At 37.9% G+C, this 27,589-nt stretch overlaps 3 protein-coding genes across 6 annotated transcripts in view; 1 reads left to right on the forward strand and 2 right to left on the reverse strand.

The window, feature by feature from the left end:
- LOC109041147 (vitellogenin) overlaps positions 1-27,589 on the reverse strand; it is a 393,940-nt gene that overhangs the window by 24,086 nt on the left and 342,265 nt on the right. The gene's annotated exons all lie outside the window — the stretch shown is intronic.
- Positions 5,355-27,589, forward strand: part of LOC109041254 (uncharacterized) — a 214,121-nt gene continuing 191,886 nt past the window's right edge. For 2 of the 3 annotated variants that reach the window (XM_072298037.1, XM_072298046.1), the window contains exons 1-4: positions 5,505-5,697; positions 10,717-10,962; positions 11,864-12,803; positions 15,299-15,348. In XM_072298037.1, coding sequence (XP_072154138.1) covers positions 10,917-10,962; positions 11,864-12,803; positions 15,299-15,348 — 1,036 coding nt within the window. In that variant the 5' untranslated portion in view covers positions 5,505-5,697; positions 10,717-10,916. The other variant, XM_072298043.1, reaches the window with a different exon arrangement.
- LOC109041255 (uncharacterized) overlaps positions 16,327-27,589 on the reverse strand; it is a 170,769-nt gene continuing 159,506 nt past the window's right edge. For both annotated transcript variants that reach the window (XM_019057526.2, XM_072298050.1), the window contains 3 exons: positions 26,487-26,667; positions 25,284-25,423; positions 16,327-23,222 (listed from right to left, as the gene is read on the reverse strand). In XM_019057526.2, coding sequence (XP_018913071.2) covers positions 22,939-23,222; positions 25,284-25,423; positions 26,487-26,667 — 605 coding nt within the window. In that variant the 3' untranslated portion in view covers positions 16,327-22,938. The remainder of the gene's footprint in view (positions 23,223-25,283; positions 25,424-26,486; positions 26,668-27,589) is intronic.

Consider the following 27,589-nt stretch of genomic DNA (forward strand, 5'->3'; position numbering starts at 1 on the left):
CGTTTAGTCCATAGCAGCAGAGCCTTTCCGACACTTCAAGAGATTAAAAAATTAGTTTCATCTTGCCACATGTTGAACAAAGACCTAATTGGGACATCACTATGGATCGAGTTTAGCAGAAACACACCAAGTCGAATCAAGTTTGAACCTGTAAGAAGAAGTATCGAAAGCCAATAATTCAAAAATTATCTCTATCTATGAATACTACACCGAGTTGATTGTTGCACCTTGATACAACTATTCGCGCTCTACGGATCTGCGTGTTGTATGTTCAAAAATTGAAGGCACTCCAGCTTCTCTCATCTCTTCAGAAATGTAAGAGAGTTGTCATTAGTTGTAGCACTTGCAAAACAGTGTGTATGTGTGAGAATAATATTACCATCTCAATCCTCACACCGCAAAAAAGTGCTGCTCTCTGGTGGTCAATACATTTTAGGATTTTATGGATTTTCTAGTTTCCAACTTTTGAAACATGTTCTGCAACCTGTATATTCTCGTGGAGTGTCCATTTCCTGCATGTTTCATTCATCTCTTCCCTTGAGAATGCAAAGTCCTGCTTGCCGAGTTAATGTGTTTGGAAAAAAATAAAAGAGAAAAAAAAACTCCTAAAGGAAATGAAAGAAAATAAATTGTAAAATTCATTTACATAACCTGTGAATTTTGATTAATTGTGTAGGTTTTTATTTTTATACTACGAAATGTCATCAAAAATATCCCAAAAAATTCGTCAGAAATCGGCCGATGGGGGAGTTTGTTGGTTAGGATTGACGAGCCAGTCCGCTGGTAACTTGTTGTGTTGTCCGCTGGTAACTGGTAACTTGTTAATAGAATCTCCAGTCCTTAGACTGGGCAATTCTATCAGCGGGGGGGTGCTGTGTATTACCATAGAATCTATAATAGCAGTAATTACGTATTTTTCACATACATTCTACATCAGTGAAAAAGGAACAGATGTATAGTGTTAAGCAAAGTGAGAAAATTTCAGAATTTATGAAATGAAAAGGATAAATTGTGCGCATCGTTTTATGATTAGTTCTCGACCTTTGTACCTCACCAAAAGTCTATCTCATGATACTTTATTTTTGCTTTGGAGTGTTCAACACCCGCTGGCACCCCCGTAGAACCGCTCATGCCCGCTGGGGCCCGAACCTCCCCCCCTTCCCCCTTAAAAAGCTGATATCTCTCCCCCGAAAAGTTGCAATCGTATAAAGCTGCTGGATACCCAGACCTTCATGATGGGTTAATGGGCACCCCTCCTCCCCCGCCTCATTTTTTCTTCTGGCTACGCTCATGCCTGTCGGTCATGAAACTTAAAGAGTGAGGTGATTTGCATTGTACTCATTACTTTTCGAGGCTGACCAGCGAGTGAAAAAACGCTGAGTGCTGAATATTAAGAAGTAAACAAGCCCCCATTGATCTGTGTGATTTCTCTGCATTCCATCTATGCTAACTAATCATTTAAATATAAAGTCAATGTTAATTGCTACAAACAGTTGATAAAAAATGGCACACGCCCTCTCATGTACTACGTCGAAATGTACTAATCAGCTCAGAGATTAGTCGATGAGCTCACTTGAAGAACTATTTCGAGCATTTTCGAGCAATTACTTCCTCCTTAGCGACTGAACTGAGATTTTTTAACCCTGTGGGTATGTGTCTCTCCCACTAATTTTAACCCTGCGTGACTCTTTTTCTGCATTTTACACGGATGAAGGAAGCACGGTTACTCTGGAGTCCCTTTATAGAGAGAGGTGAGACAACGCGGCTTATGGATGTCACAAAGAGGAATAAAGATTACACAAATCGAACGGTTTTTTGTAATCTCTGATCAACCCATTCCCGAATTCCTATCTCCGTTTCCTCTCTCATTCCATTTGCTCCTTGCCGTACCCCCCATTCCCCGGTCTATTCCAGTTTATAATCTTTGCAATTGGTGAAAATGTAATCTTTATTCCCGTTTGTGTCGCTGTGAAGACCTAAAATACGGGAACCAATTAGACATTGATTCACATTGTCTTTACTCTCAGTATAAAGGGATTCTAGATTACTCTAGGGTTACGACGTCGTAATGTCACACATGGAAGGGCGTATCTCAATTTCCACATGAGCCCTGTCCCGCCCAACACGAAATATTGCAGCAATATTGCAGCAATATTGTCAATATTGAAACAATATTGTCATGTAAATATTTCCTTAAATACATTGCAGAAATATGTTGACAACATTGCTAAAATATTTCATGACAATATTGTAACAATATATTTATAAAAATGTTTTAAATATATTTACAAAATATATTTATGTAATTACTTTTAAAACAGTTTGTAAAATATATTTACAAAATATTTTAAAATTATTTTAGAAATATTAGTTTAAAAACATTTGTTTAATATTATGTTAAAAATATTTTATAAATATTTTTGTAATATTTAAAAATTTATTGCTAAAATGGCAAAAAATGGTTTGCGATTTCTGCAATTTGCTTTTTTTGCTAAAATGCCCACCCTTGTGGCGAGAACGACAAAACAATTTGCAAAAGTGGTAATTTTATTGTGCGAAAATGGCAAACTATACTTTTGCGAAATTAACATTACTAGTTTATGCTATCATGGCTAAAATTTTTGCTAGATTTTCAAAATGTTTGCCAAATTAGCGTATGGTTTTGCTCTGTTTACCAATTATTTTGCGGAACTTACTAAAATCAATCGCTAGAAAAAAGAAAGGGGGGGGGGGGAAGAAAAGACAAAAAGAAGGGAAAAAAATAAATAACATAACATAAATACATCGACATAAATTCAAACTAGGAAAAAGCTCAAATAATTAAAACTGGAAAAAGACGCAATTATAAAAAACAGTAATTTGGTAAAGAAAAAAATGAGAGAGAGTTAAAAAAAACGAAAATTTGTAATACATGAATAGGAATATGTTGAGTACAATTAATAAAGAATTTGAAACACAAATTACAGGATGAAATAAAAAATAATAAATAAATAATAAATAATAAATTCTGGTAAAATATTATAAGAATCCGTCAATAAACAAACATATTACGGACTCAGAGGCCTGCGATAGTTAAGAGATTGAATTTACGGGCCCATCTACATCAAGCCTGGCTGGTCTGGTGGTAAAGTACTGGACTTCGGATATCAACTCCACCCCGAGGCGTGGGTTCTAATCCCGACTAGGACGGCGCGGATTTTAAGGTCAGTAATAACTCTACGATCCACAACCTGGACGCATGTGTACATTAGAAAGAAAATTAGTACCAAAAACGTCTCCTAGAGTGCGCGCACACGGATATGGAATATGATAACCTCATCGCAAGTAAATATTTTTAAAATATATTATCAATATTACCTTGACAATATTGCTGCAATATTGTCAGGGGGGCGGACAACAAACTATTGCAGCAATATTATTTCGATATTGTTAAAATATTGTTGAAATGTTTTTGACAATATTTCAGCAATATTTTTAAAATATTTCCGTGTTGGGCGGGGTTCTCCATATAGCTTCATGCTTTTCGGGGCTCACTTGGAGATTAAGATACGCCCCTTAGTCAGAGGTGTGACGATATAATGGGGTCATTCCAGAGTTACGTAAGGAGTCATCAAGGATTGACATTAGGAACTTTTTCCAATTTTGGCAGTCCTGCCTTCCCCTTGTCCCCATTCATCCCTCTTTAATCCTCCTTAAATGGGTCCTTAAATTGGGCAGCCATAAACCCTCTTCCCCTAAAAACGTGACGTCATTAACCTATGGACAGCTACCAACGCAACAAGCGATAGGTGGAAACGTTTGTTTGTCAGGGTAAGACTGCATAAAAAAACCGTCATAGAACGATTTTGAGTGATTTTTCTAGTGTTCAGGAGTTTTTTTCTGTTGTGTCCATGCGTTTATTTGACAAATAGAGTTTGAAAAGATCGGCCTCAGAGGAAATCTGCCACTTTTTCATCAGTCCATGAACTGCAATGCTTTTTTACTCTGCCATATTCAATAAAAACCCAGAGGTACTCCATAAATTCAGATCAATTCCCAAAATTTTCGTAATGAGGTGAGGAGATCATCGTTGTTTTATTCGTTGTAAATTAATTGGAGGTACGGCACATCGTTATGAAGCGTTATGTACAGACGGTGAGGATGTCAAAAACTGGATATTTACCGATCCGTTATGCAGGGAAGACCCTCATCTAAGTATCTGCATAATATGAATGTACCATTCTAAATTTAAAGTGATACATACATATAAAGCCGCTATTATAGCGCTAACACCTCGCCGCCAAAGTCCTCTGTCGCCACCCTTTCACTGGGCTTCCATTTCGTCTCCTCCCAGGAGGAACCCAATCAAGCATCTCTCTAATCATTTAAGCATCGCATCTAAATTTAAAACCATAATTTGTAATTATCCTTTGAATAATAGAGGAAGTTTGGGAAGAAATGAAGGGAAAAAAGTATATGTAAGGAAATCATGTTTCAAACGTGTTTGACACAAAACAAAGTCTGAATGACCTAATTGTAGATGACCTCCATGCGTTCGCACGTGCAGTGCAGTAGGTCAGTAAGCGTGAACGAGAGGTGGCCCATGATCAGTTTCGGACGGGACGGCTGGGCAGTGTTGCTGCTTCATGATAAAGTTCGGAAAAACAATTATTATGAGAGTTTATGCGTTACTGTCTGCCGGCACACAATTCAAATTTTGACGAAAAAAGGGGATCATTTCTCTCTTGTCTTCTTTACTTTTGACTTCTCAAAAAACAAGTTCCTGCGGGAAACGTGGAAACTGTTTTTCTATACAAATCCAAGTTGGCAAACGAAATTAAAATACAATAAAAAAAAAAACTTGCACAAAACCATAGATAAAACTTCTTTAAGTATGTATGGCACGAAAAATGCAACAAATAAGTCACGCAACATATCATTCATAGTGTGATTTCTATGTATAGAGGACCAATAAATAGCAACTTATTGAAAAAAAAAAAGAAAAAAAAAAAAAAAAAGCAATTTGCTGATTCTGATTGGAGCCGTTCAATGCGTCTTTTCTCATCTGTAAGAATGGACCTCTATTGCAAAGTTGCGAAATTGACTCGAGATTGGCTTTTTTTACTGGGATATAATGACAGTATAATTCCTATTCAAAACTTTGCTTTTAGCTGGTAATCAGAGGGTATTATCAGTGAAATTTTCGATTGGAGATTTCGCACAGTTTCTCAGGGAAAGTACATATTCCAAAACGGTGAAAAGTAGTTTCATTCTTTCGAAGGTTTCTAGGAAACGACGAATCATCCCCATGAAACGGCAACACAGGGAGCAGAGTACCCACATATCCATCAGTTGCACCGTTGAGCCGCAACGCACCGCATCGATGAGCGGAGGAAGCGCATGTTTGTTTACGGCTGTTACTTAGCAACAGATGTGGGTAACATGTGTTTCTATTTGTCCCTCCGGCCTCAAGTTCGATTCGCCGGGCCAAAACCGGTGTTTCCTCAATGTCAAGGTTAGTTTTTGTGTTTTCGCCCTATGCCGGGAATCGCACTATGAAATTTTCAGGACGAGACCGATTAGGTGATGTAGCTCCAGTATACTATTGTTAGTGATAGCGTATACCGGCGTTTCGGTTTTTTCGCGAGGAATGAGTTGTGTCGCCGTTAAAAAATCATAGATCTCGAAGTTTTGGCTGATATTAGACTGGACACATAGGTTAGTTGCACCTGCCATTGCTTGTGTTTTAGCGGTTATTATATACTAGGGGGCTACGCCCCCTGGCCGCTACGCGGCCCAACCCCCTGAAGGCGCTCCGCGCCATCAATGGGCCGCTTCGCGGCCCTATTTTTACCCTCCTATCAGTGTTAGTTTTATTTTTCCCCTAAAAAAATACGATATGAGGTATACTTTAATTTTAAACTTTACTTAAAATTACTTTAAAATTAAAAGGACGCGTTTTGGAATGACTGCTTGATGAAATATTGCAGTAAAACAATGAACAATGATAGTCAGGTAATAATTATGACTTCATGAGTCGGGGATCGATCCCACATTGAGATCATTGAGGACGCACACAGCGTCTTAGACGACTCGACCACCGCTCAACATGAGGATATAGGCGCGAATCTTGTGGAGATAAGTGTAGAGCTGATGCGCAGGCTACCCTAGGGTGCGTCAAAAAAAATGAAAGTCTGAAATGTTCCGCTCCCCAGGCGGCAATCGATGACGTTTGGTAAAAAAACATGTTTGCCAGAATTTGGGCCAATTTCAACCATTTTAAATGGTGCCAAAGGTCAATTTTGTGATGAAATTATGATATTTTGGTTTAGACCTTGATTTCGCACAAAAAACTCGATTTTACGCTGAAATCGTGCGTTTACGAGAAAAATGCCAAAGAACTCGACTTGTAGAGGATGAAATTTTACACTAGGAAGACGTCTTGTAACCGATAAAAATCAAATTGAACTAGAAAAACTCAACTCGGTATTTATTTTTTTGGTCCTCAGAATTTCCGAGGTCTTAGAAAGTAGAGGTGTAAAAGACTCATTTTTCACGAAAATAAGTCGAAAGAGGGTGTAAATGAACTGTAGGTAAGTGTTGAGGATGCAAATGTCATCAGAACTTCCTCAGTTTCAAAAAAAGTTCCAACTATTTTGCACAATCCTCCAAAAAGTGCACGGCTCGAGAAGCAGGATCGTGCTATAATAGTAAGGGGAAAGAGCGGTTTGACCGGGAAAAATTGCGTAACAAACTTTCCCAATGTAATCGTCATCAGTAGGTCCCCCTGAACAACTTCCTAAAAGTTAAAAATGGCCCGACCCCGGAATACCCCTCAAAAAAGTTAAAATTGAAAATGGCGGCCGTAATAAGAGGGTCCGGGAAATCGGTATTTTAAAATGCTCATTCTGTCTCATCATGTGAGGTATCATTTCCTATGTAATTTTGGTCGCAGATTTCATAAATGAATTCCGCAAGGCCCCTTCTAAGCTTACGTTTCTCTCGGTAGTCGTATGTTTCCTTTATTTTTCTTTATTAAATACATTTATAACATCAAATTTAAGTTTCTTGGCCATAAATACATGAAAATAAAGACAATTCACTTTCCTTGTTCCTTCGGTGAATATTTAAAAAAAATGCAACCTCCTGCCTTTCACATTTGGCCGCCACCTTTGATTTAGAGCGCCCCCTTTGGCCGGAGGGCCTTGTGGAATTCATTTATGAAATCTGCGACCAAAATTACATAGGAAATGATACCTCACATGATGAGACAGAATGAGCATTTTAAAATACCGATTTCCCGGACCCTCTTATTACGGCCGCCATTTTCAATTTTAACTTTTTTGAGGGGTATTCCGGGGTCGGGCCATTTTTAACTTTTAGGAAGTTGTTCAGGGGGACCTACTGATGACGATTACATTGGGAAAGTTTGTTACGCAATTTTTCCCGGTCAAACCGCTCTTTCCCCTTACTATCATAGCACGATCCTGCTTCTCGAGCCGTGCACTTTTTGGAGGATTGTGCAAAATAGTTGGAACTTTTTTTGAAACTGAGGAAGTTCTGATGACATTTGCATCCTCAACACTTACCTACAGTTCATTTACACCCTCTTTCGACTTATTTTCGTGAAAAATGAGTCTTTTACACCTCTACTTTCTAAGACCTCGGAAATTCTGAGGACCAAAAAAATAAATACCGAGTTGAGTTTTTCTAGTTCAATTTGATTTTTATCGGTTACAAGACGTCTTCCTAGTGTAAAATTTCATCCTCTACAAGTCGAGTTCTTTGGCATTTTTCTCGTAAACGCACGATTTCAGCGTAAAATCGAGTTTTTTGTGCGAAATCAAGGTCTAAACCAAAATATCATAATTTCATCACAAAATTGACCTTTGGCACCATTTAAAATGGTTGAAATTGGCCCAAATTCTGGCAAACATGTTTTTTTACCAAACGTCATCGATTGCCGCCTGGGGAGCGGAACATTTCAGACTTTCATTTTTTTTGACGCACCCTAAGGCTACCCAGCTACTGCGCAACCTCCTCGACCACTGCGCATCCTCCCGCGCATAGCGGTAGCAGTCCCGGAGCATTCCGTAAATTCACTCAATTTTATAACGTGATTTTAAAAAAACCTGGGTCCTATTTTCAAAATCTGATTAGAGCGGGCTCATCTAGGGCCTATTACCTGTCGATTTACGCAAAAATCATAGAAATCGGCCCGGTAGAACGCTCAAACGAACTATGACAAAAAGTATAAATTTACATTGTTTAAATGGGAGAATTCGCAACTTTGCCACTTAATATAAAAAAACCTGGTTCATATTTTGAAAATCTGAAAAGAGTTGGCTAATCTAGAGACAATTGCCCGTCGATAGCCGCAAAAATCATGAAAATCGGCCCGGTAGAAGGCTGGAACTAAGCGTTACCAGTTACGCAAAATTAGGAGGTCTCGGAGCTTATAGTATAGAGATTTCGGAAGAACAATAAATCGTATTCGATAGTGGTTCGATGTATCGTTTGGTTCAATACAATAGAACATAATCTCAAACCAACATTTTACGATATTAGTCAGGAAAGCTGAAAACGATAAATTAGGTAGCAATTTCGCTACTCTTGGCCAATTAGTACTCATACAGATCAAAAATCTATTACAAAAAACCCGTTCCGTCACATTACTCCATTGACTTTTGCGGCTATATGTTTATGTTTTGAACCAATCGATATCGATACAATCTCACCCGTTTGATGTATCGAATACGATCTATAGTAAACAACTCTCTGTCGTGCTTCTAGAAAGAACGTAACAGTGATGCAAAAATGACGTTTTGAGAAAATATACCTGGAAGCGACCGAGTGAATCATTTTATTGGAGGATTCCTCTGTTTTTCGTAAAGTTGTCAATGGTGATCTAAAAGATTCTTAGAAATTGGGTGAAAATTTGACAAATTTCATCACCAACTCTATAAAAGGAGGTCTTTTTTATTTCAAATCAGACAAGACAGTGGTACGTGCTATGTTCTGCACGTGCTTGTGGTTGGGCATCGACGGCTAACGAACAAGACCACCTAACTGACAATATCGGCAAAAATGAGTTAGCAACTTTGCCACGCCTTACAGTATAAATTACGCAAGCTGATGATTTTAGTTATGTTACAATTATGTAGGGGAGCGCTTCAACGACGCTGTAATGGATGAAACAATCGCAAATCTAACCTTAAGATTTCAAAAAATGGCGAAGATTTCTCTTCATTCTGAAAAATTGTCAGTTTACAGATAAGCGATTGTTCGTTAGCCATCGACAAGTTATTGTTCCGCCAGGTTGGCGAAATTGGCCAGTCAACGAACTGTCCAATGTTCTTCCCCAGTCCAGAGATGAAAAAGGCAGGAGTGCCTTCAATTTTCGAACATGCAACCATCATATCCGTGGAACACGAATAGTTGCATCAAGGCGCCACAATGCGCATGACCTGTGGCAGGCTCTCTGGCGGCACAATTTCAAAACACATGCAACTGACATGAGTCCAATTCTATCGTATGGTCCGGAGTTGCGTTGACAAGGTCGAATATAAAAATCTGCCATGTAAATAAACGTGGACATTCCATCCAGAATCAGAAGAGTGTAAATACCACATTTTTTAGTAGTCCTTCCTCTTTTAAAATGACAGAAGAAATTGCGAGGTGATATCAGTAAATGAGGCCGATAGAGCGTCAAAAATCTTGAATCCTGCGAGGATCTTTGCATGAAACATTGTAATATTTTCAAAAGAAACGCGATGGGAGAGCCACCCAGATTCTCAGAATAATAAAAAACTATTTTTTTATCCTTCTGAGGCACGCACTTTAGAAATCTTGCCTGGGCCTCAAGGAAAAATTTTCTCAGTTTTTTAGCCATAATTTCCCCTAGCAGACACATAAATCGGAGTCATTAAAGTCAGTCATTATGTAATTCACAATTTCAATAAAATTATTATTGATATTGTGTTTTTATTTTTCAAAATCAAAATATTTGAGCACCAATTTTAGAATCCAAATAGGGAGAGAAAAAAAAAACAGAGAACAGTCAGTTGATCATAAAATTAGATTTCACTTCTCTCACTGAAGAAATGTGCGTATTTAGAATGTTTGTGTTAGGTTACGCATCCAAAAACACCGACTCATAAATCTATCACACCTCCATTTACAACCTGGATGTCGAAAAGTGTGAATCAATCCGAAGTAACAGGACGACCTCATCTCCTCTGCCCTACTCTGCCGTCCATAGGAACATAACTGCAAAAGCATTTAATTGTTGACAAATTTCTCCAAACATAATATAAATTTTTTCGCTTTTTCATAAATTTGTGAAATTCCCTCAAATTTTCGGCATTGAATTGCGAATGAAATTCAAGTGCTGGGTGCAGAAAGCCGAACACTTTTCGATTGCGGCGTCTCCAAATCTGCACTGACGTTTCATCCATTACTATCAAACCAAGTTATATGATTTTTCTAAACATTTACAGAGGATTTATTATGATTTCATATAGTTTTAGACAGAAAATTCCCGATAGTTCATCCAATAGTTTTCTCCGTAATATTTTAATTACCACTGATGATTCTAACCAATTATGTGTTTCTGTGGATTACTAAAAGATTCGCAACCGAGAACTGCATTTCTTTCTGCACCCAGCGCTTCATTTCTCCATAGGTAATTGTATCGTGAAATGTTCCCAAGTATTCTAGAAAATGTACATTTTTCAGGAGCAATTTGGCAATGCCAGGAGGTGCTTACTACATTTTTCCATGGTCCTGCATAATTGACGAAGAGCCTCAAAAGCTTTGAAGGGAACCGCTCTCAGATCCGCATCTTGCCACCGGCGTCACCCATAATGTGCTCACTTCTGTTATTCGGTGTTAAACACCGATATACCGGCTCCAAAGCGAAGTGACCTACGGATCCGATGGCTATATTGGACGGATCCATCTACTTTATCGTCTTACTGAGTGGTAAGGGTTATAAAATACAAATACTTATCGCCCCCATAAATACTGCGGAAGCCTGTTAGACGAGGTTCACGATGTCAAGCCTGTGTGAAAAGTTCTAATTTTGAGTTTTAGCTTTTGAAACACACTGCGTGCAGTCATTTACGCGGTATTTGAGCCTGAATCGTATATTGAGTTATTTTTTAAATTTGTTCAAAAGCTAAGAAATGTCAGACCTAATAATCGCTTGGACCGACAGGGCCATATTTTTGTTTTTACTCTGTTTCTCCTTAGCTCGACTCGTTATATGCTGAAAATCGCAGAAACATTCTCTGTTGGGATAATAGAACTTTAGGTGAGAGAAATCATCCCTTACTTTAAGTTGCGATAGCTTGCTGCTATTTGATGATAACTCCTAAGGCTGTGAGTTATATTAATCACCATCTATGGTCTTCTGGAACGATCGTGGGCCTGTTGCAAACTTTTGCTGGAGCAAAAATTTAAGTTGTTCCCTCCCATACCTATGGTGTGGAGTATGGTGATGGGTACCTACCAATGGTTTCCAATTGGTCCCCATGAAATATCCATTGGGACTTATTGAGATCTTATGGGCCTACGTGGAACCGCTTTTACAGGATAAAATACAAATAAATAAGTAAAATGTTAAGATAACATCCTGGATCAAAAACGTGCATTGTGATCTCTATAGATGCTGTCTAACTGCACTTTTAGTTAGCTTTGCATGCCGAGAGTGTAAATGTGACTAAATCTAGTCTAACCAGCATCTAGAGATCACCAGATTTTTGACACTCTCTTGTGCTGTACATTTTTTTTCTTCTTTTTTTTAACGTACTACTTATTTGTACTATTTACTTCGTTCGTACCACGTGCCACTTACTAACTAGCTACTTATTTATTGTTCCAGGTACGTTTGCCTCGATGTTCGACAGCATAAACGCTCCGAACTCTCTCAGCTGCAGCTCGGCCGACACGCACAGCCAGCCGTGGCTCAGTTTCCTCTGTGTATCCTCATCAAACTCACCGTTCATCGGTGAGTACTACCCGGAAGCAACATCCAACAAAACAACACCGCAACCCCAACAATCAGCATTCCTTTTCGCGCGCGATCAGCCGCGCCATACCAAAACACGAGCTACATTCCTTCTCCGGACGGATCACAGCACGATCCCGCTGAAACTGCCCCGGGCAATGCTGCAACCTGGAGTTTGCGGCCGGAAGTCACCCGTCTTTTTCGAAAACCGCCATGTGGTTTGTTCCCGCATGATCCCGCGGGACTTTCGCGCTCTGTCGGCGTTCCGGGAGCACTTCAGCCTTTCGCGTTACATACCCTCCGGCCTGGTCTCGATGGCCTATTCCGTTCCGCGGCGAATGGAGCCCGAAGATGAGGAGTCCCGCTTGACCGCGGTTCTCCCGTCCACCGTCAGAGTGCGCTGCTTCCGTAAATTTCTCGAGCACGCGCGGGAAGCCCGAAAAGCGGGAAGTTCGAACGAGACGTTTGGCTGCGACGAGAATTTGAAGCATTTTGACGTTGATTTGGTGACTTTGGACAATGCAACGGTTTACAGGAACGTCCTCGTGAGCTTGGAGTTCAATTTTTCGTGGAATGAAACGGCTGTCGAAAGTGTTGAAATTCGAGCTGATTTGATTAACGTGCGAGAAGAGGAACTCGGGTTGTTTTGTCAGCGGATTGTACCACCGAATGGCGAATCTAAGTGCGATCACGTCTTCATCAAACAAAAATTTGATGTTCGGTTTTGGCCGGAGGGCAGAGGATATTTCAGGCACCGCTTGGATACATCTAGAGGCTACCTACCGGGTGACGTCGTAAAAATCGTCCAACCACCGTAAGTATAATCTTTTAGAACTAAATAATACCTCAGGTTCGATGCCGTTTATAAAATACGTAACTTTTTGGGGGATGGGACCCTAGTCTGCGTTATGGGTTCCTCACGGCTGAAGATATAGATCTTGGAGAAAAAGGAGACCAGAGCCGCGTGAAGCAATGCTTGGCGTTATATATATATATTTTTTTGTTTACTTTTCTTAAAGGGGTTTTATCACAATTTTTTGCTTTTCCATTTCACTTTATTACAGTATTTCATTGACCATCGTTCGATATTCCTCGTTTCTTTTAGTATCCTGATTTTTTTTTATTTAATTTTTTAATTTAAAAATGTTCAGACCTCTTACGTGCCATTATTTCTTTACTTCGTTTCTTCCTCTATGAAGTTTATCAACCTTTCAAAATAAAAAGACAGAGAAGAAGAACTAGTGTTTATCAGCGATTTTTTTTTTGGAAACGAAAGGGTTTCAGGACATTATGTCAATGATTTTTTGTCTGCGCACCTTTTTTGTCCAGTAGTTTACGCCCACACGTAAAATAAGCAACAGTGACTTGGTCCAAGCGTTATATTTTAGTCGGTATGTAAAATTATATTGACAATATGCAAATGAGAAATTGAGAGAGAAGGAGGTGTTGTTATGGTTGCTCATTTTCTAAATGAAATGTTATTACTTTCTCCTTTTGAATCATCTTTTTAAATTGTCATTGATGAATATTTGGTTTTATTTCTATATCCTTAAAATGTTCGATGTACAATATACCTTATATATGTATAGGTACTTTTTTTTCATTTTTTTCATTTTAGCTTCACGAAATTATTACTTCATTATGAAAACATTTATATTTTTAAAACGTGACAAACATTTGTAAAACCTTTTCCAAGCGACATTAATCTCAATGAGCCGCAGTTGTGCCGACAGAAACTGCAAAAATGAATAAAAGAGGAAAAAAAAACCAAGAAGCACGCAATCTTTAGTTTTAACCCATTTGTACATCGATCTTTTAGAGTCAAATACGTCAAATTTTGAACGTTTGGTTGCGCGTACACCTCGCTGCAGCACAATAAAATCACAAAATGTAATAGAACAAATTGAAGTGCTTTGGAAATCATTAAATTTGACACGGAACCGCACCAATATTTAAAAACCACACATTATATTATTATTCTCCTTTGATAAATTGATGCATATTTTTTCTCATCAATTGAAATGAGAATAATTAATGCAGAGTGTGCAAACATTTCAAGATAATGAGTTCGAAAACGCTGACTGTGCGAGTATAATTATTAAAGCCTAACAGAGCGGATTGGCGTGCTGCCAGCGCGAGAGGCTCATTGGCGCCTACAAACCTAAGTGGATACTTCACGCATTGCACAATGCTTGAAGTATCCACTTAGGTTTGTAGGCGCAGATGCGCGTTTCGCGCTGGCCGCCCGCCCGCCGTGCGGCGGCGCCTAAAGCAACTATTTCACAACAGAGGTGTTGCATAGTATTATACGAAATTGAACGTATTAAGAATGAAAAGCATCCTTTAAAAGTACAGATCTTTCCTCGCAAAAGAAATCAAGATACTTATCGTACGCAGGAAAAATCTAAGAGCCTTTAGCTGAGGCAAATATAGAGGTTTATCCGGTTCAGGTATAACATGGTGGGAATTTCTTGAACGATAATTAAGTCTTGTTACTGTTACACCATAGAGGTGTAGAGAGTTTGAGTGAATTTTGTCGCATGGAATTGACGCTCCCCCATTTTTACCAAAACTCTCAACTATATATTATTCTCCGTTGGACCAAACAGACAAAACAAAAAAACAAGCAACCCCTCATACTTCCAAGACATTATATATCTTCATCCAAAAACTTCGTGAGCAATTTTCGTTTGTATTTACATGTGGGCCAATTAACTTTGGATCTCAACTGGCACGTGGACCAAAACTCCCGTGCCGAAAAAACGCGTGGACGTAAATTACTTGAAAAAACAGGTGCGCGGACAAAAAATCGTTGACAAAATGTCCCGTAACCAACGAAAGAGTCAAGAGGAGCATTATGTATTTTGTAAACAATTTATAGATCTGCGTTAGGAGGTGGAGGGAGTATAAAAATCTAATTTTTAGCATTAAGAATTGTATGAACGTTCTTTAATCTGCAAAGGGGTGAGAAAAATAGCGGTGAGATTAGCGCATCGTTAAGTTGTTATGGCCATCCTTTCACGCGTCCTCCTTGTATAGAAAGAAGCGTGAACGAGAGGATGCATGGCTATAACAGCTTTACGATGCGCTAAGCTCATACCGTTATATTTTTACTCATTTGCAAATTAGCGTTTGTTAATTTGTTTCCGTCACATCAAAATTTAGAGGGAAAATGTCATGTGTATTCCTGGCTCTTTGTCAGGAATCCTGACCTTTCACATTAGACAACTTCCAATTATTATTTAAATTAAAAAAGTACCCTGTCTGCGTTTAACAATACGTGTAATTAGTATTCTTTATTGTTAAAAGGTCCGAAGATTTGGAAATTAACTTTCAAGATGCCATCCCATGGGTCTTCGGTAAGATTTTTATCGTACATCTCACACAAAGCACGATTTTTTGGGTTGCAAATGGTTTTCGTTTTTTGTTTGAGTAAAACACACCAAAGTACCGTGCTGTCACAGAATGAAACTTAAAGTAAAGAAAACAGGCCCTTTTTTGTTTTCGCATTGTCAACAACTTAGGATAATATTTGGTTCGTTCAACAAGATTTTTTACACACATGTGTACTTGCCGTAATTTAACAAATCTTGCAGATTACATCAAACCGAGGGAAGAGTTTGGTTAAATGAGATGGGAAATATTTGTAGGTATGGCCATTAGGGTCACATAAACTCAGGTTGCTAATTTGAACACAGTAGCCACCGAAGGTGAGAAATATAGCACGCACATACATGTTACCTCATCGAGATTTCTCTAAGAATACGGTAAATGCACTAAGCATTTTTAAATTTATTCATAATAAAACAAATTATAAACAAAAACTAACGTCTTGTGGAGACAAAATAGGCCCTTTTCTATTTTTTGTTTGTTTTTAAATTGAAGAATCGTCTCGCAAACTTTTCCTTCGCCAAGTTAAAAATTAATTTTTTCAGAGAAGGAGACAAAACATTAATCACGTTGATACAGCGATAAATTTCTGAACGGGTAAGATTGTTTTCAAGGGATGGCGACTTACACTAATTTCTGGTTTACGCGAGTGGATATTTCGAATTGAGTAACTTTGCCATGAACTTTATACGCTATTATCCCCTTAAACAGGTTTTATATGTTTCCAAAACATCAAACGTGTGCTGTGGATAACTTAATTTTTTTTTTTTTTTTAATAGAAAAAAAAGAAAAGAAAAAAAGAGAGAGAACAAAAAAAGGTATGCCTTGTTGTATTGTATAATGACTCCATTGTCAGGTGGTTTCGTTCTTTTCCAGTTTTATCGGAAGACTCATTTCGTACACGTAACGAGATAACTGCCATTGAGCAGACGTGATTAAAGCAAATATTCCAAGTTTAACGAATACAATTTTAATTCAGTATTCACATTTTAGATATTACATGAAATAACTTAACGTAACAGTGACATTATAGTGAACAATCTGAAGCCCCAACATATCTAATCTTAATTTAGAAATGTACAGTATAGTTCAATGCATAGTGAAAATAGAACGCGGATGGAGAAGGAATTTTATGTAAGACTTGTAAAAGAGATGAAAGGATGAGTAATCGTAGGAAAGAGCATTTACTCGCACGCAGGTTAAATTGCAAGTAAAACGCTTGCGCAAACAAAAGTATGCTACCTTAATTGGCAATACACTTGAACTTTTGGTAAACTTTAAACTTAACACACGTATAAATATCTTAGTTTGATCAGTTCGAAAGGGTACACATTATACAGGCATAGTTGAGAAACATCACAAAATACTATACGATCACAATGGATGGACTTTCTACGATTAACCACCTTTATCATTTCGGTAATGGTCGCTGTAAGATCAAAAGGCAATTTTCCAAATGCCTGTTCGTATTGATGTAATCGAAGTGATCTTAGTTAAAGAAAATGAGACCTATGACCGTAAAGAAAATAATCAGAAGGAATAATCTTCAAGTGTTGAATTTCGCCTGGCTAAAAAAATTGATATGTGTTTGATATGAAAAATAAATTGCATATAACAAGAAATTCAGTAAAATAAGGATGATATGCATAACGAGATATGTTATAAATGCTTTCTTTATCACAAAGTATCAGTAAAAACAATTACAGGTATAATAAATACTTTATCCAAACAATTGTATGATACAGTAAAATTGCGTCAGGAATATTCAGGCCCTAAGTTTTTATTCTTTAAAATTTTCTTCTCATTCGATAAACAAAATGAGGGATGGTTCCAACAAAAAAGTTACCCATGTTATTGCTAGTTTTTATATTTACGTATGCATCAATGACGAATTAAATTAAAGTTATTGACACGGTTCAATAGAAGTATATCTCATAAACTGTCAAGGTAATATATTTCTGTTGAGTTAGTTGCGATACATATTCAACATCTGGAAGAAAAAGAAACAAAACTTTTAACAATATTCACTACTTTTCGCCGGAGTTTTAGGTAGAAGTATACCTATTTGCAATTTTTAAACAGAGTGAATTTCTTCCTTTTTTGCTTTAGATCACTTTAAAGGTAAGAAAAGAAACAATCAAGTAACTGTGTTACTATTTCTCTGGGAGGACTGGGGGATATTTTGAGTGGTTTTAAAAGAAATTTAATTTGAACAAAAATGCTAATAATTAGAAAGATCTTCCCCATTCATATTTCACTTGTAATTGGAGTCATTAAAGTCAAATCAACAGTTGAGAGCATAAATAGTTTCCTGTTGGTGCTAACATGCTTTTATCTGAAAACAAAATGCTTCGAGGAAGAAGCGCCTTCAATGCGACTGGACGCAACATCCAGTGCTCATATGCCTATACTGGATTGAAGAGAAACTGAATTCTAGATTTCTGATATATTCTTTATATACAGGTTTATACGTGTGACTGCGAAGCATATTTGCATTGTTCCTTGAGAAAATTCGGAGGGGTCATTCCATAGATTTGGAACGATATTCCAAGCAATAGATTATCCAGGACACCACTTTAAAAGTTTTATTTCCTCTGTAACAGTACGTGGAGTCTTATGAACTTAAAATTAGTTTTCCTCAATCCTTTTTTTTTTAATGAAATTATTTTTTAAATAAATGATCGAATGCATTTTTCGACAAAGACAGCTGGAAATGTTAACCGGTTTAATGTTTGAGGTCAGAATACAATAAAGAATAAAAACTTCGGAAAAGTTGCCATTCTAACGCAATTTTTCGATATGTATAGTGACGGTTTAGTTTCAAATGGCTTATACTAGGGCAAAAATTAATTTACAAACACTTTGTTTTTACATTTATAAATAACACCAAAATGAATAAAAAGGGGAAAATCATGAACAATTCTAGGAAACAAAGGATGTGACCAAGAGGAAAGAATATGGTGCACATTCAAATCAGGTAATGAAGAGCTGAGATAATAAAACTGCGATTCTCGTCAAACCTCGTCATGGTAGCAGTAAGTTTGACAACTGAAGAATAGAGTGACTGATGGAGCACCATTGTGGGTCACAGTACTTGTCACAAATTTTTCGGTCAGGTAATCTTATTCTTTTATTCTTGCCTAAAAATGATTCATCTTGTGTGAAATTATTAAACGGTTATTTCATTTCTGAAAAAATTGGGAGATCGATTTTAGGCTTAATAAATTTGAGACATAGCGTTGTGATTCTGAAGGCAACAATTTCACGGACTCACTGTGTATTCAGGCAAGTTGGTAGTAATTTCAGTATAACTTTCAAGCGATGTTAGTGACATAAGTGTAAGATTCTGAAATCCTCTGGGTATATTATTGAGACTTTCGACTACTTCCTTTAAATGCGCGTACGAATTCATTGTCTAAGACAATATATTCCACAAACTTTTTTTAATTTAGCTTTATGTAGAAGAAATTATTTCAAGTTTATTTGCAGCTATAAGAAAATGCAGAGAAAATTTTCGACAAAATTCGTCATTTATTTCTCTTACTTTTTAAACATTGATTTGAACGGTACTATTCTAGACTGTATGGATAATTAAGGGCAATTATGTTGTCATTAGAACATGTGCTGCTAAGGCATTCGATGATATGTATAGAGATCCTCCGCATTGTTGAATTTTCAATAGTCATTTTTGAGACCTAATAAAAATAATTCTTGTGGATCTTAACAAGTCAGAAAAAATTTGAGCTAGTTTGTTAAAAGCGCCACGGTCCAAGACTCATGATATGTATTTGTTCATTCGATAAAAATTTCTCTTACAGTACTACAAAACAGTCTTCAATTAACATCCACTAAAAAGGACTGATATATATTTAATATAATAACTTTCGGGCAAAATTGCTTTATTACTAGATCATTAGAATTTGATGATTTTATAATTGATATGTATCGTGATATGTATTCATCATTTGAAAAATCAAGAAGGACAACAACAGATTTTGTTGTTTGATATTAAAATAAAAGAGAAAAACATCAATTTTATCACTTGTTTAGAAAATTTTCCACGTCATCAACACTAGAGAAGAAGTATTAAAATAAAATCAACTCAAAAAATGTACACAGAAAATTATTACGTTTTACAGCTCCACCAGGATAGTTTTAGAATATCAGCGTTGTTGTGTTAATCGATGTAGCAACTTGTTCTCAACTTTTCCCATGAAAGTAGGGTCCACCTCAAATAAGTTTACGCACTTTTCGACTGCGACACAGGACCCACAATCCTAATTCTTCCATTTACTTCAAATGTAAAAGTGACTTCGGACGACCTTCTGTCGCAGTCTACAAATGCGTTAACTTATTTGGCGTATGCTCTGCCTTATCTAAATTTGTATTAAAGGCAGGTTGTATCATTGACAATACCTTTTCTTTGGCATCGCCAAAAGCCGAAAATACTAGCAGAATCTACCGAGGCTCACCCTCCAGCATATATAATCTCAAAAATCTGACAGAAGCATATTTTTTTTCTCGCAAAAAACTAAATGATTTTTTTCAAATCGTCTAAATAATTTTTAGGACTACCTGAAAAAATTGACCATACGGCAGGCTCTCCGTGAGGATTCAAGAGCGAACACTGCAATTTTCTCAATGGGAATTTTCTCTTTTTTGATGAATGCTAAGTTTTTTCAACCAATTTTTAATTCAAATTGATTTATGGAGAATTCTCAAAAATCTACAAAACATATTTAACAATTAAAATACAGAAAGGAAAGAATGAATCGTCATCTTTCTAACGTAAGAGTGTAACTGCATTTTCACATGAGTAAAGGACCTCACAGCAATGTTTTCCCAGGAGACATGGCTTAAAACGGCCTATCACTCGGATTGTAGTCCCATCCTTGAGTCAGAGGAGTAACAAAATATGGGATCACGTGCGTTAGCTACAAAAAAGAGTTTAAAATAGTTCATTTAATTATTTCGCCTAATAAGTTTATAGAGAAAGACTTGCCAGGAACGCGTGAAATTAGCAGAATTTAATCTTAAGTTTATTCATACATTGCTGGGAAATTTTTAATTTTAAAAATCAGCCAAAATTAACTTCTCTCTTTCCAGTTATTATTCGTTCTTACGTCTCATGAAATTAATTTACATAAATTTTAACGGCTGTAATGTTCGAGGCAAACAAATGAGCAATCGTCGATTTTCAGCAATATCAATGTATGTTATGATACAACCAGAAAAATCATTAGAAAATTAAATTGTGCGTAGAGGACAAGTACAAAATCGGCAAATAAGCTATATTATCAAGTTTTTTCTTAAAATTGTCAAAAATAAACCATTTAAAAGGAATTTTGGTACCATGCTAGGAAAAATAATGAAAGAAAACAAAACGAAATAAAAATGACAAAAGTCAAATATAATCAATAGACATCCATTCAACAACAGTACAAAAATGATATGCATTTCATTTACAAAACTGATATGTAAAGTATTTAAAATACTGATATGTTAAGTGATAATAAATTTTCAGCAATAAAAATAAATAACACGCGTTGAATTACGCGAATCGAATGATTCACGTTCAGTTTTTTAAATATCATCTTTCTTTTTATTCCAAGAAGTTTTAAACATGAATAGTTTGTTATGACCATTCAACAATGTCTTTTTATCAACCATGTCATTGTATGTTCAACGTAACGAATTACTTCTACTTTCAAATTGATTGTGATGGCTCCAAGTAGTGTGAAATGTTTTTCGCGCGGGTATTATTCCGTACAAACGAACCTTGAAAATTTTCTCCGAGGCAAGGTAAACTTAAAGTTAATGGATTTTTCCACTTCAGGAATCCCGTAAGGAATGAATATCTATAGGGTACTCTCCTTGTTTTTAAATTACGTTTTTCTGAAAGTCACCGTTGCAATGTTTCTGTGAGAAAACAGAAGCCGATACAAACGCATGAAAACCTAAAGACGAAATATAGCTTCGCGAAAAGAATTTTAAAAATACCAGGCTGGACTACTCTCTGATTTGTGAGAAAAGGTATAAAGTGTCGTCGTCCCTCCCACCCCCTCACTTGAGCACCTCTTATATATCCTTTTGTATCACCGGGTACAAGAAACTCCTTCAATTACTGAGACGGGCACTGCTGCACAATTTCTAACTGCGAGTAAAATTGCATAGTCGACCGTTTGCAGGAGTTTTTAATTTTCATTAGTAAACAGGGACAAGGTTCATATTGTCATTTGTCTCCGTCCTACGACACTTTATGGTGCAATTTTACTAATTTCTCTCCGAATGAGCATAACAATTACTACTTTTTAAACTGACACCCGGTTTTTTATAACATGTTTCAAACCTGTTTTTAATAGTTTATTAATTAAATTAGCCTGTCATCATTATATTAAAGGATCGATTCACCTAAAAAGGTCACCTTTACACTTATTCATCTGATCCGATCACCATAACATTTTCTCCGTGGAAAAGAGCCCTGATTATCTATTTTCCCATGTGTTGTGTAACTCTCTGCCTTCTTATTGTTGGTCTCTTTTTGTCCGGACTGTTAGCTCTGACCTTTACAGGAAAAATAGAAGATGATTGGGAGGTAAGGATCTGTACTCTCTGAAGTCAACGGGTGGACACGAAATTCATTAAGTGTAATATCCAGTCACTTTTTCAACATTTTCGGTGGTACACCAGGGCAAAAATTTCGATAGCAGAATCTGAGCTTCAATTCATATTGAATACTGAAATTCTCTGGATCAGGTGACCCAATTTTTCGGTTTCTAAGACCGAACGAAAGTTCGGTGTTCAATATAAATCGAATTTTTTTCTCTGCACAAATTACGTAAACATCTTAAGCAATCGATTGGATTTACAGTTGTTTTAGAGAATTTGCCGGCTCTGAAATGCTACCCATCCAACCTGTCCCCAGTGACGTAACATAAACATGAAAATGATTCCAAAATGGCCGCGTAAGTTAATCCGTGATTATCATCTTTTTGAAGCGACGAAGATCAAAAGCTGCATTCTGCATTCCGACGTCTATTGGCCGATGTTTTAATTTTTAAAAGGAGTAATCAATGAGACTTTGTTCGTAGAATACTGTCATACTTTTCTCGCGAGCATGTACAAAATTCTTGAGAAAGTACACTGAAAAAAATTCGGCCATGTGAACCGAACGTCCCGTGTTCCATATCATCCCAAATATTCGGTTTAGCAAACTGAACTTTCGGTTCGTGTACCCAACCTTCGGCTGCATACATATATGACGAAACTTTGTTCGTCACTTCACTTTACCACATAATTTTGGTTTGATGAACCGAAAGTCCGGTTGGATAAACCGAAAATTCAATTTGACAAACCGAATTAGGTGGGATGATATAGAACACCGAACTTTGGTACATACGACCAAACCTTTTTTTCAGTGTAGACAAATAAAAACTTGCCTGCTATCTCTACTTAATAAATTAAAATGATCGCCAAATTTTTAGGTAGCGCAATGGGGATTACAGGTTTTGATCCTAGGTACCCGATTTGTTCTCTACAGCGGAGTCTTGAAGTGTAACTTAGGCGCAGCAGGCGTAGTAGGCGAGGCAGGCGGAGAGGAGTTGTAGGCGGGAGGCGGATGAGAGGAGTGGGGCGGCGTGTCCGGTTCCGGTCCGTTCCATGTTCTTGCCAATGCAGGCCATCCGCTCGATGGGCATGTCGAGGAGGTTGTATTCCCGGTGCTGGTCGGGCATCGTGCATATCGTCGTTTTCTTCTGCATCATCTCGTCGTCGTCTTTGTCCCGCAGGTTGCGTAGCCACGCCTTGAACCACCGCAGCTCGCACTCGCACACCAAAGGGTTGTCTGCAACACCAACAGAAACTCACATTATCGTATCGCATCATTACAATACACATACATACATACATACATACATACATATACATATTAGGCTATGAGTCGATCTTAAGGATGCAACTACTTTATCGCGTGGGAGCTGTTTTTGACTACTTGTTGAAAATGAAGGCGTACTTAGAACCATATCTTTCTCTATGATAAAGATTACAGCCTCCTCGGCAGTTTCTCGTCGGAATAATTCGTTCCGGCTGGAAAAGTAATTTCTTTGCGCCACAGGTAAAATTAAATCATTTTATGCAAAAACGACTTAGTTTCGAGGAGGAGAATTGCATAAAAAAGGGGGCGGTGAAAAAAACACACAAAATAAAACTGATCAAATTCGATGATTTTGCATGATTAAAAATTGTTATGGTACTGAGGTTTTCGATTTTCTTGACCTGAAAATGTATCGTAAGGAGGATGGATTTTTTATTTCCTGCACTTTGCAACCTAGCTTTTCTCGTGCGGTCTCTGAATAGGCCCTCGCGGCTGCGCTCGGTCGGTAAATATTTAATCACTCAATTTGGGGAGCCTTTTTCACGAAGTCTCCTAGCCACCGCGGGATTGAATTAAACCCGGTGCTGCAAAGATTAAAATAAAAATTAGAATTCTCTGCGCTGTAGGTATGATCTGATTTTGAAATTCAGATAACTGAACACGAGGCGACAACACCGGCCTCGCAAGATGCAGTTGACTACCGGTGTTACCAAAATTTGCAAAAAATCCCATCTTAAGTTTGAAATTTCTTTTTCAGTTTAAAATGTCAAATTTGGCAATCGTGCCTCGTCCTGAGTGATCCTTCCTTTTCAGATCTCTCTAGGGCTGAGAGTAAGTTTGAAAACTATTCGGATTCATTTCTGCTCAAATACAGTCCAGCGCGTGAGTTTTTTTTTTATGCCAAAAATGGAATTTTATTTAAATTTAAGCAGATTTCTCGCTGGTGCTTTTGTTTAGAAAAAAATTTAAAGGTTTGTTTATCTCATGAGACTTCCATTTATAAGGTGATTCAATTTTCTTGTGCAAATGCTCAACAAAAAATTCCCAATGAAGGTATGAAAATGTTGCATAAAGTTTAAAGTCTCAAAATTTACAATTTCTATTTTCAGGGTGCCATTTTTAAAGAATACTTTTGGAATTTTAAGTATACTAATCATGCAAAATAATTTGTTAAAATAGTCTATTATTTTGCATTCCATTAAAATGCGACAGAAAGTTTGAAGCTACACAAATCAATATGCGGGTCATTTTAGTTTCATTGCATCATGCCCTTTCGAGGAGCTAATTCTCTATACTAATGCTTTGCCTGCTCCGCAGCACAAGTTGGGCAACATCGCTCTGCAGCCAATCCACGGACTCGATCCATAATTAAGTTAGCATGTCTGACTAAGTGATGTGCTTGTCGTCAATGCTTCTAATTTGACGTTTGTGTTGAATTTGTCGGTCTTGCCTCGTTACCCTAACCCTCAGAGAGAGGAGAGGGATTGCCCTCCCCCGCTGTTTTCTTTAGCCTCCTGTTGCGTGACGGGAATTCTAGATTGCGCCCGGGCCGGGAGCCAGCCAGAAAAACCCAAACCTCAAATCTCATTTGAATGAGGATTTTCATCACTATCTCCTGCAGGAGCGAAGTCGGTTCCCAAGGCTCAGCCGAGTTGCAAGGGGAATCTGCTTCCTCCTTTTCCCGTCTCGCTCGACGGTTTATGTTAAGGCTCTCTCCTTTATGTTTCACTTTTTTGATAACCTTGGAGACTTAGGAAAAGCGTAGATTATTCCTCCCGGGAAAAAAGCACGAGTGTAAATATTCATGTACTTTGTAAAAGTTAATTCCATTTAACTCGTAAGTGTCTGGTTTTATACGTAGACCCATTTCCAAAACAATGACTACATGGTTTAAATGACAGTATAACTTTCCAAAAAGAGTATGTTCAGATGGAGATTCTATTTCCCATCACATTGAAGAACCCTGCCTGTTTATTTATGAAATTGACGATAAATAATATTATTTTTCCCGAAAGGCGGTAAATTGGTTACCGGTGATATCGATGACTCGAACTGTGTCGACAACCGGTTCGATGACCTCCTCAGGGACGTGGGTCAATTTGTTGTTCTGCAGGTTCAGCGTCTCCAGTGAGTTGAGATTCTCGAACACCAGTGGAGGCAACGTTTTGATGCTGTAACATGATCCGCAATTGTTTAACAATCTGACGATGACATCAAAAAGAAGCGGAGAGTTCACACCATATACCATTGAAAGAGGGGAGAATTATTGACCCTCGGTCCTGATTACAAGGCAGTCTAAAACCACTGCCAGTTTTCTTTGCCCATGCGACTAGTCAATGGGTTTTTTAACTACTTTGGGAGTGACGGTGGTCTCTATCACAGTCAGCAAAACTAAGAATATTCTTTTCCTTCGGGATGGATTGTGTTGTAATTTAATCTTCGTGGTCATTTAAACTAAACTTTAATCTTCTGGATTTTGAATGTTACTGCACGGGCGTAGCTTCAAATGAACTGTAGGGTACTGTTGGAACCACAAGAATTTGAAATAGTATCAATTGCGCTCCCCCCCCCCCCCCCCCCCGATAATCTGCACAGTAGGGAACAGTTTTAGAATGCGTGCATTTCCTCCTTTATTGGATAATGTGGCAGGGAAAAGGTAAAAACCTGATATGTTATCGGAGAATTTTTGTTAAAGTTGAACCTAAAGTTTGCATACGACCAAATTTTGTGTGAGAATAACTTCTTGACGTTTCTGAAATTCCCCATCGTATTCAAAAAAAGCCCCCTGAAGCCCATTTGATAGTGGAAAGACTCAAATCCCTTCCGGAGAAAAAGTGTTAAGCCACCCGCAGAAAATCGCTCCAGAACGCTTTTGCGCGTGATTTCTTACAATTGATTTTTATCAATATCCCATAGAGAATTGAATACATCGCGCAGTTTCAAAAGACTTCCTCTCCCCACTGAAAAAAAGTGCTTGGATCTAGAGTTGAGACTCTAAATAAGAATGAAAAGAAAAAATACTCTTGATTCAATCCAATTTTTCCTTAAATCGAAGAGCCAAGCCTCTTAATGTAAGCGGATTTCCTTTTGATTCAAGCCAAAAGTCCAATTGAATCAAGAGTATTTTGTCTTGTCAATGTATTGAAGAATCTGGACTCTAGATCCAAGCTACTTTTTTTTTTCAAGTGCCCAAATTGACTGCAAGAAGGAAAAGATAATGAAAGAATGGCATACTCGTTCTTCTGGAGGTTCAAAAACGTGATGGAGTCACCGTAACCGGTAAAAGCGTCCTCCAGGATAAACGAGATGTTGTTGGCTCGTAGATCCAAGTGACGCAGTCGGTGCAACCGTCGCAGCGAGTCGCTCGGGATGGAGTGCAAGTTGTTGTCGCCTAGTCGCAGATACTGCAGGTTCTCTGTTACAAACATAAATACGTGGATATCATTTAAAAGTTGAATGCATATTGTACAAAAAGGAAGAGGAAATCATTGGAAATCGCCGAAAACATGCAGAGGCGTATCTAGCAATTTGACAAAATCAGAGTCCCTCCATATAAACTTATGTTGAATAATCAATTTTTGTCGGGGCACCTGGCCCCTTCAAGAATCGCTATATCTCCATAGGTATAAACTAGGGGGCTACACAGAAAAAAATGGGTGGTGCTGACGACAGAACCTTTTGTTCATACGGCTCCCACAGTTTCTTTGTTACACTTACAGAACTTTTGGTCGTGGGAACAGAGTACTCTGTTCCCACGACAGAAGTTCTGTTCTCACAACAAAAAATTTCTGTAAGTGTAACAAAGAAACTGTGGGAGCCGTATGAACAAAAGGTTCTGTCGTCAGCACCATCCATTTTTTTCTGTGTACGCCCCCTGGCCGCTACGCGGCCCAACCCCCTGAAGGCGCTCCGCGCCATCAATGGGCCGCTTCGCGGCCCTATTTTTACCCCTATCAGTGTTAGTTTTATTTTTCCCCTAAAAAATTACAATATGAGGTATACTTTAATTTTAAACTTTACTTGAAATTACTTTAAAATTAAAAGGACGCGTTTTGGAATGACTGCTTGATGAAATATTGCAGTAAAACGATTAGCAACGATAGGCAGACATTAATTATGAATCCATGAGTCGGGATCGAACCCACACCGAGATCAAAGTGGACGCACTCGACGTCTTAGACGACTCGGCCACCGCTCGACGTGAGGTTCCAGTCACGAATCTTGTGTAGATAAGTGTAGAGCTGATGCGCAGGCTACACAGCTACTGCGCAACCTCCTTGACCACTGCGCATCCTCCCGCGCATAGCGGTAGCAGTACCGGAGCATTCTGTAAACTC

Source organism: Bemisia tabaci, chromosome 1 (assembly GCF_918797505.1).
Source record: "Bemisia tabaci chromosome 1, PGI_BMITA_v3".
Taxonomy (NCBI): Eukaryota; Metazoa; Arthropoda; class Insecta; order Hemiptera; family Aleyrodidae; genus Bemisia; species Bemisia tabaci.